The sequence below is a fragment of the Dasypus novemcinctus genome, chromosome 21 (genome assembly GCF_030445035.2).
Source record: "Dasypus novemcinctus isolate mDasNov1 chromosome 21, mDasNov1.1.hap2, whole genome shotgun sequence".
Classification (NCBI taxonomy): domain Eukaryota; kingdom Metazoa; phylum Chordata; class Mammalia; order Cingulata; family Dasypodidae; genus Dasypus; species Dasypus novemcinctus.
In genome coordinates this window covers 21,355,735-21,371,452 of record NC_080693.1, presented here as the reverse complement: position 1 = coordinate 21,371,452, position 15,718 = coordinate 21,355,735, and the positions used below count along the sequence as shown (strand labels likewise).

The following is a 15,718-nucleotide window of genomic DNA, read 5'->3' as shown; positions in this document are numbered from 1 at the left end:
AAATATTTCCAAAGTAGCCCACACAAGGTGGAGTTGAATTATTTCTTCATATAAAGCATTGTTTTGTAACTACGTTTTCACTAACTCTTTGTATAGATTTCTATGTATAGAAGCATTCAAGCATCACTGCTAGAACTTTTATACCAGATTTATCTATTCCTAAGTATTTATTTTGATTTATTTCTTATTTGGTTTGAGTATTTCTTTGAGTAGCCCCCTCCACACACCAAGAATTGGAGCATGGTAGAATAATTCCTAATTCCTTCTGTATCTCCAACTCTCTGTTGTTTTCATATGTGAGTAATTGTTCAAAAGACTGAAGCTTTCTGTTAAATTCTTTAATCTGCCCCATCCTTCACCTCAGGAACACTGTATAGCTCTCTCAATCTAACATCCCTCCACTCTGCTGCCTGGGGAAAAACTCCAGGCATGCCTAAGCATTCTCCTTCATGTGGGCATGCTTGCCCTTGCCTTGGAGCCTCCTGGTGAAGGAACAACACACTAAAGAGGTTCTAACAACTGGGAAACTCTTCCATTGGTCAACATTACCACTGCCATTGCCTCTCTACATTCAGATGCATTCGTAATTCTTCTGCCAGACTCACCTCTGTTTATCTCCGGTCATATAGTACTACTAGTCTTTTAGTAAAAGGGTTTAGTAAGAGAGTTAACTATCATTTTTTCCCGCCAATCTTGTCTCATCCCTATTAGATCAAACAGAAATTAATTAAACTTTTGTGGCTTCATTTGTTTGTAGCTTGTCTTAGTTTGCCAGGACTGCTGACGCATACCTCCAACTGGTTGCTGTAAACAACAGCAATTTTTTATCTCACAGTCGGGAGGCTAGATGTCCAAAATCAAGGGCTTTCCAGGCCATGCTTTTCCCCAGAGTCTATAACATTCTGATAATGGCTTGCCAGCAAACCTTGGTGTTGCCTGGCTTATAGCTGCATCTCTACCTCCATCCCATGGCGATCTCTTTATCTCTGGCTTCTCTTAACTGGCTGCATCCAAATTTGCTTTGCTAGTAAGAACTTAAGCCATATTTGATTAAGACCCACTCTCATTCAGTTTGTACACACCTTAACTAATAACATCTTCAAAAGTCCTATTTACAAATGAGTTCATACCCACAGGTTAGGACTTGAACATGTCTTGTGAGAGGCATCTAGTGCATGATTCCCAGTAGTTTTATCTTCCTTTGGCCACTCCTTTCAGATTTGGTGGTTTCTTATCCCTATATCACCATCATTCCCACAAACTTCCTCCTAAGTGTTTTCTATCCATCACTGTATCATTTACAATGATTGTCACATCATATAGGGACCTAAACAATGCTAATGAATAACTTCCTAGACCTTTCCAATAATCATTGGCATGGTTTCTTTCATAGGTTCAACGCCACCTGTCCAAACTTTTTGACAACATGGCCAAGATGCAATTCCAGTTAGACGCCAGTGAAAAGGCAACCAAGATAAGTCTTGGCATGTACAGCAAAGAAGAAGAGTATGTGGCCTTCAGTGAGCCTTGTGACTGCAGTGGGCAGGTAATATGAAGGTCCTTTTCCCTCATTACTCGTATATGTGTTCAAATATGGTTAGCATCAACCTTGGGGATAGTCTTTGTGGTCTAAGGCTAAACTGCTGTCCCTGCCTTGGGTCAGCCAGTCCCTTCAGTTCCTTGTCTTGAGCCAATTCCATAGCAGTCTTTAGTGCAATGTATTCATTTTGCATGCTTTCCTCTCTCTCTGGGAAGGACACATGTTAACATTCATACTCTTCCTCATCCAAAGACCTGTGCAGAGAGGAATAAAATGCACATAACTAATGGCCCAAGTCATCAAGTAAAGGATTTAAAAATGATTAGCAGCATCAGGAGTCTTTAACACGACAACCCCTGAAGCACACCATAGGGGAATCTGGAACACAGACATCTTCCCAGGAAGAAAATATCCTTTGAAATCAGTTGCTTCCCTGAGATGTCCCTTCTCTGAATAAATACATCTCAAAGCCACTTCATCCCATAGTCCTTCCTATTGAACAGCCAACTACCACCTTTCTCTAAGAGCTACTACCTCCAGATCTCCTGTGTCCAATTCAAGGAGTAGATCATGAGATTATTCTCTCCCTACACCTCTTTCCCATCCTGCAGCATCACTGCTAAAGTACAAGCCCTTCCTTGTTCATTATCTTAAATGATCCAACAAAGTATTGTGCCTAGGGGTTCTAACTGAGTCTAAAGTAACACATGGAGAAAAGATCTTTTACAAGGTCTTTTACAAGAAAAGATCTTTAATCCACATATATCTTGGAAAACAATTCTAGTATCAGAAAAAGAATCAGAGGTTCTCAGCTATATGATGGAGGCCCTGGGGTTTGATTCAGAATGAATTTCCTTTTTGTAGACTCATAGAGCATTTAGTTGGAAAATATAACCCTGTCTTACATCCCCATGCTCAGTGTAGACAAGAAGGTCTTGAGATTCCACTGGCTAATTCACACCTAGCTCATCCCAGATATAGACTTCCCAGTATGAATTCTTAGTGGCAGCCTCTTTCTAACCTGAGTGTTCCCAATGGGCATACCAGTCTGCTGTTAGGTAAGTCTGGTTCTCACTTACCACCATCCTCACTTACACAGTCACCCTGTGCCTTCTGGCAACCACGTGGAATTGCATCCCATGCCTGGGCTCCATTTGCGTCACTCCCTCAGGCAGAATGGATGAAAAAGTGTAGTATTAATCAAGCTTCTTAAGTATCCAGCGTCTCATCCAGAGTTCTTCTTTCAGGTAGAAACGTGGTTGAACCATGTGCTTGCTCACATGAAGGCCACTGTAAGGCATGAAATGACAGAAGGTGTAACTGCCTATGAGGAAAAACCAAGGGAGCAGTGGCTCTTTGACTACCCAGCTCAGGTAATGTCCTAAACAGGACCTTTGTTGGTCCCCATCTTCTGCTAGGCTCTCTTCCTCAGTGGCCTCCATTGGCCTTAGAGACTGCTCGACATTAGACTTGCAGTGTGTTTCAAAGTCAGGAGATGCTTGCTTCACCATGAGTAGCTGTGGGTGGTCTACAAGAGGGAAGAAGGAAATTATCCACCATGACCCACTTGAACCATTGCTTTGGAGAATCAGGAGTTTCCCATTATTATTCTGAATGGCTACAGTAGGAAGTAAATGTAAACAATTTCATTTTTAAAACATTCATTAAAGCAGCCTACTTTTTATGTGCCAAACTCTGTGCAAAGTATTGGAGGTACAAGCAGAGAACAAGACCATGTAATTCTGCCTTCCTAGAGTTTAAGGCTAGTGTGAAAGTCATTCACTTTAAAATGTAATTGATGTACTATTAGGGGATGTACTCTGGGAACATAAAGCTAGTTAGTGGGGTCTCGGGACCACCTCCCTGAGAATATGGTATTTAAGCTGAGATTAGAAATAAGAGTTAGCAAGTCAAAGAGGGAGAGAAAAAGCAACCAAGCACAGAGAAGAATATGGGTAAAGATCAGAGGCAAGGGAGAGCATGAAACAAGAGTAGCAGGGAAGTGAACAATGGGCAGCAGTTGGATTCTGGGGAGGAAGCTAGAAGCCAATTCTTAGAACTGGAAAGTCTAACTTGATTCAAAGGTTTATCTGAAGCCTTTATAGAGTTCTCAGGAGGGGAATAAGAGAGAAGATTTAATGAGAATTTTTAAGAATTGCTTTGGCTGCAATTCACCATTCCTACTTACCCCTGTAAGTGGCATAGTACCAGGATTGGTACATTTGGGAGTTACAGACCCTTGGTAGTTTGAACGAGTATTCTATGAGATTGCCCTTGGAAAGTATGTAGAATGAGATAAGGGTTTAAAACAAACCCTTGAGTATCACTCAAAGGCTGAGTAGGTTGGAGGAACCAGTAAAGCAGAATGAGAAAATGACACCTTTTTGGTAGAAGGAAAACTAGGAAATGGTAATCATGAAAACCCAAAAGGAAACTGTTGATAGAGATGAGAGGTCAAAAATGTCAAACACTTCTAAAAGGTCAAGCAAAATAAAGAGACTAAAGAATAGCCACCTTTGTGAGAGCTATTTCATTGTAGTAGTAGAGAAGAGACTGCTTTGCAGGGAATTGAGGAGTGAAAATAAGGTGGGAAAATGTTGACAGTGAGTATAGATAACTCTGAAGAAACTTGGCTGTGAAGAAGAGAAAAGAAATGGTCACTACTGCAGAGGGAAAAAGATACAATTTTAACAGTAGAGTTGGCATTGCCCATCAAGCCATCCCAACAAGGTCACTTATGCAAGAGAAACTTCTTTAATAAAACCCAACATATATAAATTCAAAGGTAAAAACAGATAGATTAAAGGATGATACTTTTTTACAACAACAAGATTCTCTATTTCACAAAAGGATTAGTTGCTACCAGGATTCCTAGTTTACCTGCATCAGAATCTGGGGCAAGAAAATTTGTTGCCCCTTGCTATTGCAACAGATGTCATATAGAGTAATGACCTCAAACCAAATGATACCCTAGATGAGCAATGTATCTAAATTTTCCACCATGAATTATCAAAATTAGGCATTTGCTATATTAAGTTTCTCAGTAAACAGAAGAAATCTTTATTCAAATAGCTTTTTCCATTTATTCCTCACATACCCCCACCCCGAGAATGGTTCTCTTGTCTGTTTGCTCATTGTTTGTGCTCGTTGTTTTTGGTCTTTATTCATTGTTTTTTGCTCGTTGTCTGTTTTTTTCTTTAGGAGGCACCAGGAACTGAACGTGGGACCACCTTATAGGAGGCAAGCACTCAACTGCTTGAGCCACATCCAGTTCCTGCTTGTTTGTTTTTGCTCATTGTCTGCTCATTGTTTGTCTTCTTTAGGAGGCACTGGGAACTGAACCCCGGACCTCCCATATGGGAGCTGGGCACTCAACCACTTGAGCAACATCTACTCCTACCATTTATTTATTTTTAATCTCTAAAAAACCCAAGTCATATTGACCATATTGAATTTCAGTGCTATTCACCTTGACCTTCAAGAATAGTCTTTTTTTAAAAAAGATACTTAGATTATATAAATGTTACATAAAAAATATGGGGGATTCCCATATGGCCCACTCCCTACCTCTCCCACACTTTCCCACATTAACAACATCCTTCATTAGTGTGGTACATTTGTTACAATTGATGGACACATTTTAGAGCCTTACCATTAAGTGTGGATTATAGTTTACATTGTAGTTTACACTCTCTCCTGCACAATTTTGTAAGTTATAACAATAGGTATAATGGCCTGTATCTGTCATTGCAATGGCATTCAGGACAACTCCCAAGTCCCTGAAATGCCCCCATATTATTCTTATTTTTCCCACTCCCTCCCCTCAGAACCTCTAGAGGTCACTGCCTACACATCACTGATAAAAATTCTTCCATTGCTAGAATCACAGTAAGTCTATAGTAGAATAACAATAAGTCTACTCTAGTCCATCGTTCATTCCCCAATGCTGAGGATTCTGGATGGTAATGCTCACTCTGCCTCTAATTGAGAGGGAGCTTAGATTCCATGGGGCAGATGGATGGGACTACCTTACTTGCAGTTGCAGACTTTCTCTGTTCCATGGGATGGTTGTTGTCCATCATCATCTCCTTGTTAGTTGTCCTAACTGAGTCCAATGAACTGGAGAGTAGGTATTGCAACTCTATTGAGATTCAGGGCCCAAATGGCACATGGACAGCCCAAAGATTTAAGTATCTTGGACATAGAGTTAAATGAACTCTAGTACTAACTGTAGGTTCAAATAGAAGGGGCAAAAGAGCCCTGTGTAGGGAGACCACCACTGAGTCCAACTCTGTCACACTGGGGAACATAAATTCCAAAGTAGAGCCCACTGGCAGGGCACCAAACTTCTGAGCTGTCTGCCCTGCCTGTAGTGTCTGGATGTCTTCAGAGCCCTCACAAGCCCTGCTATTTGAGGCAATATTTACTTTGGCAGTCAATGAGATCCTGCTGACATGTGCATAAGTGTAACCTCTGGAATGACCTCCCAACTCACTTTGAAGTCTCTTAGTCATATAAACTTATATGGCTTTACTCTTTCCCCCTTTTGGCCAAGGTCTTTTTCCAAGTGCATTGCAAGCTGATGCTTGGTAGTAATTTTTCAGAGCTAGAGAGGCTCATCCCGGAAAGTCATGTCCCATGCTGGTGGGAAGGTAATGCATTTATATGCTGAGTTTAGCTTAGAAAGAGGCCACATTTGAACAACAAGGAGGCTCCCAGGAGGTAACTCTTAGTCACCCTATAATACTAGGCTAGTTTCAATTTCAAAAGTAAAGGTTCATAAGTATACTCATCAATATCAAGAGCCTGTCAATGGTCCATCCTCTTGCACTAGTCACTGCCCCTATACTCGGGGGGTGGGGGTGGGGATTCTTGAATGTGGCAGCAGAGCTCCCCAGGATGGGAATTCACTTGTCTTTTGGTTTTTGTGTTAATCTCTACCCACCATGATAATACCCCATGAATACTTGAAGACATTCATATGCCTTGTAGGTATGCCCCAGGTGAACCTCCTCCCATGCATTCCTCATCACTGACACCTCACACCAATGATGTCCCCTGCCACAGTTGTAACCCTTCTGTGATCCAAAATTTCTTCAAAATGAAGTCAACAAAATAACCAAATGCAATTAATAAGAAAATGGAATAATGATAGTTTTAAAAATAAGTAAAATACAAAAAAAATTTTTTTTTAATTTGAAATAATAAAAAAATTTATCCAAAGAAGAAATACAAATGACTAAAAAGCACAGGAAAAGATGCTCAGCCATCACTAGCTATTAGGGAAATGCAAATCAAAGCTATAATGAGATATCACCTTACACCCATTAGACTGGCAGCTATCTAAAAAACAGAGGATTACAAGTGTTGGAGAGGATGTGGAGGAATGGGAACCCTTAGCCACTGCTTGTGAGAATGTAGAATGGTGCAGCCATTGTAGAGGACAGTCTGACGGTTCCTCAGGAAGCTAACTATAGAACTGCCATATGATTCAGCAATCCCACTCCTGGGTATATACCCAGAAGAACTAAAAGCAGAGACACAAACAGATATATGCACACCATTATTCATAACGACATTATTCACTGTTGCCAAAAGTTGGAAACAACCCAAATACCCATCAACAGATGAATGGATAAGGAAATTGTGGCATATACGTACAATGGAATATTACTCAGCTGTAAGAAGGAATGCAGTATCTAAACACGGGATAACATGGATGAATCTTGATGACTTTAAATTGAGTGAAGCATACCAGGCACTGACGGACAAATATTACATAACCTCATTGATAGGAATTAAGCAAATTGAGCAGACTCACCGAGCTAGAGTCTGAAAGATAGGTTTACAGGAGACAGAAAGGGAGAAGAGGTTTGTAAGCCAATGCCTGGGGCAAAATCTATGATAAGGAGGAACAGTGTAGTATTCAGTGGATGGGCATGACAGTGGTGCAGTGATGCTGTTGGGTTGGGCTGTGCTGGTCTGTGAAGGGGGTATAGTGGGGAGGATGGGTTGGACAGTCCATGGAAAGGGGAGGAGGGTTGGGGGAGGGAGCAGGTAAACTCTGGGGATTGCAGGTATGTGGTTAAAACTACATTGGGAATCTTCTTTCAGCAAATATGGCAGGAGGGGTTACTGGTTTAGGGTGTTGGATATGGGGGGCATGCAGGACAGGGCACACCTGTGGCAGGCTTCTAGGGGAATGTGTTAGTGTTCATATTGTCATAGTGTGTTGCATCAGTGGGTGGAGACCCATATAATGAGGGAAGGTGTTGAATTCCCATCTTGGGGAGTCCTGCTATGTTCTCAAATAGAGGGGCAGGAGTCTCTCAAGAACATAGGCAGTGCCTAATAGGGGAGGACAGGCCAGTATGTCAATCCCTCAATGTTGTTACAAGTAACTATGAATCTTGTTCTTCAAGGAATAAAGCTTGGTGTTGCCGTGGGTCCCGAGGGAAGGCGGAAGAAGGAATAGAATAGATGAAAAATGGGGCGTTTTGGGAGTGATGGAATTGTTCTGCGTGCTCTTTCAATGATAGGTACAGGCTATATTAAATTTCATCAAAATTTATGGAAGTGTATGGTCCAAAATGTAAACCGTAATTGAAATCATTGCCCATAGTAGCAATGTTTCTGTATTTGTATATCAATTGTAACAAATCTATCATGCACATGTAAAATGTTGTTAATAGGGGAAGGGGAAAAGGGAGAGCATATTGGGTATTTAAGAATCCCCTATGTTCTGTACATGACTTTTCTGTAACCTAAAACTTCTTTGAATACAAAATGAGAAAAATAAGACACAGCAGGGGGAATAAATAGAAGAAAATGTCACTGTACATACAAGACAACAGATCTTACAGTGACAAAAGACATAATGCCAAAAGAATAGTCATTTTAAGGTTACAGTTTTAAGAAATAAAAACTGTAGTTAAGAACTGTGGACAAGTAAAAACGTATCTCAAATGATCAGCATTGGCTCCAAACCTAGAGTAGTGGTAATACGTGAGATTACAGAGGAACAGAGCAAAAACTAGTCTTGTTGGAAAGCTTAGTCAGTATACTGTTATTCTCCCAAGCACAGGAAAGATGCTGCCTCTGGGAAGTAAAAACATAATAATCACTGTAGAAATTTCTAGAAGCCACTGGCTTTGACCAGAGTAAGTCTTTGGTTGTTCACAATCAAATTATACATTTTTTCAAGAGCAGAAACTGCTTTCCCTCTTGTGTTGTAAATACCTCACATCAGCCAAGTATTAGAGATGTGGTCCACTTAGGAGAGGCCAGTGGAAAAGAAGGGAAGGGCTTGTGTCATCCACATGGTTGCATCCTGGGCCCTTTCTGTGTGATGAATAGACTAGTTGGAGGCAGTCCTACTACCAACTTGATGAGCAACTCTTGTTGCCACAGGTGGCTCTGACGTGCACTCAGATCTGGTGGACAACAGAGGTGGGCATTGCCTTTGCCAGGCTGGAGGAAGGTTATGAAAATGCCATGAAGGACTACTACAAGAAGCAGGTGGCCCAGCTCAAAACCCTCATCACCATGCTGATTGGCCAGCTCTCCAAGGGGGACCGGCAAAAGATCATGACCATCTGCACCATCGATGTGCATGCCCGGGATGTGGTGGCCAAGATGATTGCTCAGAAGGTGGGCTGCAAACATCCGGGGGTGTCCCTCTTTGTGCACTGTGAATTTTGAGGTTAGGGAGAAACTCATATACAGTCAAAACGTGTGGGCCCTGGGGTCTGTAACAGCCAGGGATCTGAGAGAAGATCATGATGGCTGCTCACACCTCTTTAAATCTCCAGCAAAGCAGTGCAATCAGAGCAGTTCCTGCTTTCTTTTCTTTGGTGGTCATGGTGGGCTGCACTTTGACCAGCAGAAGACACCAAGCCAACCAAAGCCCTGTGTGCCTGTAGCCGTGGAGCCACCTGCTTACCTATTTAACATCATGATTTACCCACCTCCTCTACTACTCTTTTTGTAGGTAGACAATTCCCAGGCCTTCCTCTGGCTGTCCCAGTTGCGTCATCGTTGGGATGATGAGGCCAAACACTGTTTTGCCAACATCTGTGATGCTCAATTCCTGTATTCCTATGAGTACTTGGGAAATACTCCTCGCCTAGTGATTACACCTTTGACTGACAGGTGAGTCTGGGTGTCAGCCACTGACAGAGATCCCTTTTCTGTCTGGTTCAGGCCACCCAAAAGCTATCCAGGGTCAAGGTCATGGTAGCTTGCTTTTTATCCACAGAATTGCAGGTGGAATGCCTGAAACAGCAGATGTAAATGACATTGAAGGGATATAGGTCAGAACTCTTCTGCAACTTCCCAAGAAGGGTCCCAGAGGAATGAAGAACAAACCCCATAACAAATTAGTGAGCTATGATTTGTTGCAGAATACCTCGGCAGTGTCCTATGGCAGTTAAGAGTGTGTACTTTAGAGTTAAACATGTTCACATACAAACCATAGCTCTAATACATACCAGCTGTTTGACCATGAAAACATTGACCTGTCTCAATCTTGGTTTCCTCATCTGTGAAAAAGATAGTAATTCATACCCTGCATGATTTTTGTGAGGATTAAAGGCAATAATACTTGTGAAGAGTTTAGTACATAATAAGTATTCAGTAAATGATCCCCATTGATCAAAAGATCATTCAACTGCACATTTATTCAGTCTTTCACACTTTGGGAATAAAAAGATATAAACAAGGTAGTTCCTACCATCAAGGAGCTAACACTTTTAGGGAGACATGTTCTCTATCATACATTCTTTTATGAATGAATTTTCAACGGTCTCTGAAGTAGTCACTGGGAATACAAAGATAACTAAACATTTCCTTCACCTAAACTCCAATTCTGTTGAGGGGAAATGAGACCTAAATAGATATAAGTTTAAAAAGAATGGGAAAAGGAACCAAGGCCATAGTATTTGATAGTATGTAGAGCCATTTGCTACAAATTTCCATGCAAGTTTCAGCAGTAAGCCTTCTGGGTACAGAAGTGGGAGGAAGGTCATAGTGGGAGGAAGACCTAGGAATGCTTCAGGTAAGAAGTGGTTTCTGATCTGGGCCTCGAAGGATATGTAAGATTCTAATAGGATGTTAGGTTTTAGGATGGCTGTCAGAGTGTCTATGAAATTTTACAGAACTCTGTGCACATACCACTTTTTCTATTGATAGAATCTATATAATTCATTGTTAAAGTGGTCTAGGATTCCCAAAAGTTAAATAACTACTGAAAGCATTCCTGGCAGTTGGAATACTCTCGACAAAGACACAAAGAAACTTCCAGGTTTGTTCCTGGAAGAAGGAGTAGACTTTTTTGACTTTGGGTAGATAGTAGGCCATAAAGCTAGGAAGATGGGTAAGAGTCAGACAGTAGGGTGTGAAGACTATATTCTATATCCAGTAAGTAGTGATAACTATTGAAAAATTTTTATAGAGGAGGAAGACAGTGAAAACTGTATTTTGTAAAGATTAGTCTAACAGCAGAATGTGGACAAAGAAGAGAGAGGACATGGAAATAAGGCCATGGTCCAAGTGAAAAGTAGTATTTCAATTCTATTAAATATCTATAAATTCTGCTAAGAATTTGTGCCCTTTCCTTATAATTCCACTGAACTCCAAATCCCTTCTTTTCCATAAAGAGCAGCATGTTCAAATGACTGTCTCATTCTAAATAAATGACTTGTGAGTAATGTATTAGTCAGCCAAAGGGGTGCTGATGCAAAATACCAGGAATTGGTTGGTTTTTATAAAGAATATTTATTTGGGGTAGGAGCTTACAGATACCAGGCCATAAAGCCTAAGTTACTTTCCTCACCAAAGTCTATTTTCACATGTTGGAGCAAGATGGCTGCTGATGTCTGCAAGGGCTCAGGTTTCCTGGGTTCCTCCCTTCCAGGGTCTTGCTTCTCTCTGGGTTCAGGGTTCCTCGCTTCCCAGGGGTCCAGCTTCAGCATCAAACTCCAACATCAAAAACTCCAACATTAAGAACCCTCACTCTGTCCTTTGCCATGCCTTTTATCTGTGAGTCCCCACCCACCAAAGGATGGGGACTCAATGCCCTACTGGCACAAGAGGTTTACATAATTACTTAATCAAGTGAACCTATGAATCCAATATAATCTAATATGCCCAGAGGAGAAGATCAGTTTACAAACATAATCTAATATTTCTTTTTGAAAGTCATCAATAATATCAAACTGCTACAAGTAAAAATATTGCTATAAATTGTGAAGGTTAAACATGTCTGAATGGAATTTGTGCCATCTTTTACTTACTTTCTCTCTACCTGTTTTAAGTAATATCACCTTTATTCTGGTAAATGCTCAGTTATTTTTCCAAATAGCAATTTGTGAAATGTTAATCATGATGCTCATGGAATCAAAGGGACATGAGATATTCAAAGTAGTTGAAAATCCCAACATTGTCCATAGAGTAAGATATCATGGTTCATCTCCTTCCCATTTTTTACTTTTTTTCATTTCTCTAATTTGTGTTCCTGACCAATCTGGAAAGCTCTTCCTCCCAGAATCCCACTCAGACTGCTCTTCTTTTATTCCTGTTTTTCTCTTTTTTTTTTGTGAGACTTTATAGATGTCTCGTCACTGTCTCCAGTGGCTCCCCATTGTATTTTGACTAAAATCAACACTCTTTATAAGACCTTGTAATCCCTGACAACCTCCCTAATTCCTTCCTCTCTCCAGCACCCATGGTCTTTTTGTGTTCCTTCATCACTTTAAGGTCCTTCCCAACTTAGAACCTTTCAAGTGTGGTTCCCTTTTCCTGAATTGCATTTCTCCAAGATCTTTCTGCGTTCACCTTACCTTCTCATCCTTTAGTTCTACTCTCAGTTTTGAGAGGCCTCATATACAATAGGTAACCCTGATGTGTGACCCTGTTCATCTTCTCCTTAACATTTAGCACATTCCAAAATGCCTTGCTTGCTTTTTTTCTGCATTCCCCTTTGTCTTGTTTGTTATTATGCCACCAGCACTGAGGAGATATTGAATTAATATGTTGAAGGAATAAAAGTTGGTTGAAATATTGAAGATCCAGATCATAAGAATAGACAGAATCAAGAGGAGGTTGACTCAGAGGCAGGATGTAACCAGGACTCTGTGCCTTGGCTCCCAAAGAGGAAGAGGGGCTACTTGGTCTTTTGCCCTTAGCTGGGGAACCCACTCTCATCCCTTTGTCCAACTTAGGAAAAAAGGCAGAGGAAGTTGCAGATCTCTCAGCAGCTGGGACAGTAAAGGTTTGCAGCAAGTATGGGAGTTTAGAGACTTTAGGGTTTTACTTAGATCAATCAGGTAGAGGGACTCATTCAGTGTAGTTTTAAAGGAAGAATTTTCCTTACCTCAAGCCTCATTGATATACAAAGATACTGGTTATGTATCTTTGTCTTTAGGAAAATTCTCAGCAAAACATTTGCCATTATTAGTGGGACATCTGGTATGCTATTTCATTTTGCAGTGAGGTTTTCTGCCTGCCTTGGAGTATGACCTAATGGTTTGGGATTTATATCACTTGGAACAGAACAATGAAACCATTATGTATTTGAGAGATTTGATTACTCACTGTCTCCCATTCTAGACTGTAAGTTCCATAAGACCATTGACTTTGATTTGCACATTCTTCTACCCCCCAGAGCCAGCACCTTGTCTGGTACATAACAGAATTCAAGACATAACTCTTTGAGTGAATATGATGTGATAATTTCTGAGATTCTGGATAGTTATCCTTCTTCCCTATACTATTCAGAATACTTGCTTGCACTACTGACATATCAGACTTTATCATTCCAACTAATAAAATGCACAAGAGTTTTCTTTTTACTGGATCTTCACACTTCCTGAGGAGTTAATGAAGATAATTACCTCTTCTGGTTCTAGACAGCTCTAGCACAATGATGCTGAATGCCTGATAGAGATAGAGGGTAAAGTTTAGGCAGTGAATTATTTCTAAAATGGGGATTCATAGCCTCTTCTATGAAAGGATGCAAATAAGAACTTGAAAGGAAGATTTACTGCAAATAATGGTGACTACTACATAGACCTTGACCTTATTTTGTACATTAGATGCCTGTCTGACACAGTATTATGTATTTGAATATTTAAATGGAAAATTCCATTTTCTCATTGACTTCCATTATTATCTCAAGAAATGTTTTGCCCAGAAAAAATTGGCCTCAACACAGAAAATCAGATTTTAAAGAGCATTTAGCCTTTGCTGGTGTGTAGCCTAAGTACATTTAATTCTCTCCTGCCAGAGGAATTAATCAAATGGACAATTGATTTGTACCACCTTTGCACATTCATTAAAAGCATACCCATATTACAGGACATCCAACTGATCATGCCTATTTCTTTGGAATTTCCCACTGCCTGCATAGAACTTGAATACACATGTAAATGTAATGGCTCAGGCATTGTTGCAGCAGTTTGGCGCAACTCTTAAGTTGAAGAACTAAATGGAAACGCTTTCTCAGGCTGAACAAAAGCAATTCGCATAAGTCATTTCTTAACCTTTGGATGATCTCCTCCCCCATTCCTCCCCTTCCCTCACCTTCACACATAAACGCCCCTTTCTGCCCTGTGCCTTGTTAAGTACAGTTTTAATCAACTGCTTATCAATTTTTAGTACCTCTTAATTTATCAGGAGCTACAAGCAAGTAGGTGAGATATATAATTGATGCAGGAGTCTTTGAAGGTGAGTCACTGGACAAGGACACAACTAGCAAAACTCATACATTTTCTCAGTTTTTCTCTATTTTTACTGTAGAAAACTTGAAAAACTTTGTAATCTGTAAAAAAGAATATAAAAGTCACCCGGAGATAATTATTATTCAGTGCTGTTGCCTTCTATATGTCGATGTTTTAAATGAAATTGAGCTCATATGCTATATATAAAATATCACAAATTGCTTTTTTGAACTTAACCTTATAATCATGCATGTGTTCTCTAAATATTCTTCTAAAACACTTTAATAGCTGAACTATAATCTATTTACAAGTATCCTATAATTTATTTAGTAAGTAGTCATAATATGGAATCCTTAAGTTATATCTGAGCTTTTGTATCAAAAATAAAGCTGCCATTAGCTTGTTTTTTTTTTCTATTAATGTTTTTATATTATCTATTACAAATCAAACATTTTACAAAGACATTCTGTTTTCTTGAGAAAGCCAACAATAGGACTGCTTAGAAAATCTATGAATTAGTTATATCTTTGAAGTTACCTGGTCATATATTTACTGTTATTATTACGATTAAATATTGAAAACAACTTGCAAAACTGACTGTGATGGTTTGAAGTTGTACCATGACATTCTTTTTTTTTAAAGATTTCTTTTTTTATTTCTCTCTCTCCCCTTCCCTGTCACCCCCCCCACACACTTGTCTGCTTTCTGTGTCCATTCGCTGCGTGGTCTTTTGTGTCTGCTTATATTTGTCAGCGGCACCAGGAATCTGTGTCTCTTTTTGTTGTGTCATCTTGCTGTGTCAGCTCTCCGTGTGTGCAGCACCACTGCTGGGCAGGCTGCACTTTTTTCATGCTGGGTGGCTCTCCTTATGGGGCTCACTCCTTGCGAGTGGGGTTCCCCTATGCAGGGACACCCCTGCGTGGCACAATACTCCTTTTGCGCATCAGTACTGTGTGTGGGCCAGCTCATCACACAGGTCAGGAGGCCCTGGGTTTGAACCTGGACCTCCCATGTGGTAGGGAGACACTCTGTCTGTTGAGCCAAACCCCCACTTTCCCCATCACATTCTTAAATCTAATCCATTCTTGGGCATGGATCCATTTTAAGTAGGATCTTTGATAAGGCTACTTCAGTTAAGGTGTGATCCACTGATTCAGGATGGGACTTGAATTACTGGGGTCCTTTATAAGCAAAATGAATACAGAAAAAGAGAAAGAGAAAGCCACAGAAGAATTGAAACCCAGAAGAGAAGGGTGAGAGCAAAAGATGTTGCCATGTGCCTTGCCATGTGGCAGAGGAGCCAAGGATCACTGGCAGCCACTCTTTGGGAAGAAAGCATTGCCTTGATGATTTCCTGATTTGGGTATTTTCTCAGCCTCAAAACTATAAACCAATAAATTCCCATCATTCAAGCCAAACCATTTCATGGTATTTGCTGGAGCAGCCTAGGAAATTAAACCAC

General features: G+C 40.4%; 1 protein-coding gene across 4 annotated transcripts in view; it reads left to right on the top strand.

Moving 5' to 3' along the window:
• Window positions 1-15,718, top strand: part of DNAH9 (dynein axonemal heavy chain 9) — a 357,462-nt gene that overhangs the window by 96,227 nt on the left and 245,517 nt on the right. For all 4 annotated transcript variants that reach the window (XR_011646782.1, XM_058283466.1, XM_058283464.1 and 1 more), the window contains 4 exons: window positions 1,394-1,546; window positions 2,788-2,913; window positions 8,951-9,190; window positions 9,531-9,691. Coding sequence is in view for 3 of the 4 variants with exons in the window: in XM_058283466.1 (XP_058139449.1) it covers window positions 1,394-1,546; window positions 2,788-2,913; window positions 8,951-9,190; window positions 9,531-9,691 (680 nt within the window). In the remaining variant the exon portion in view is untranslated. The remainder of the gene's footprint in view (window positions 1-1,393; window positions 1,547-2,787; window positions 2,914-8,950; window positions 9,191-9,530; window positions 9,692-15,718) is intronic.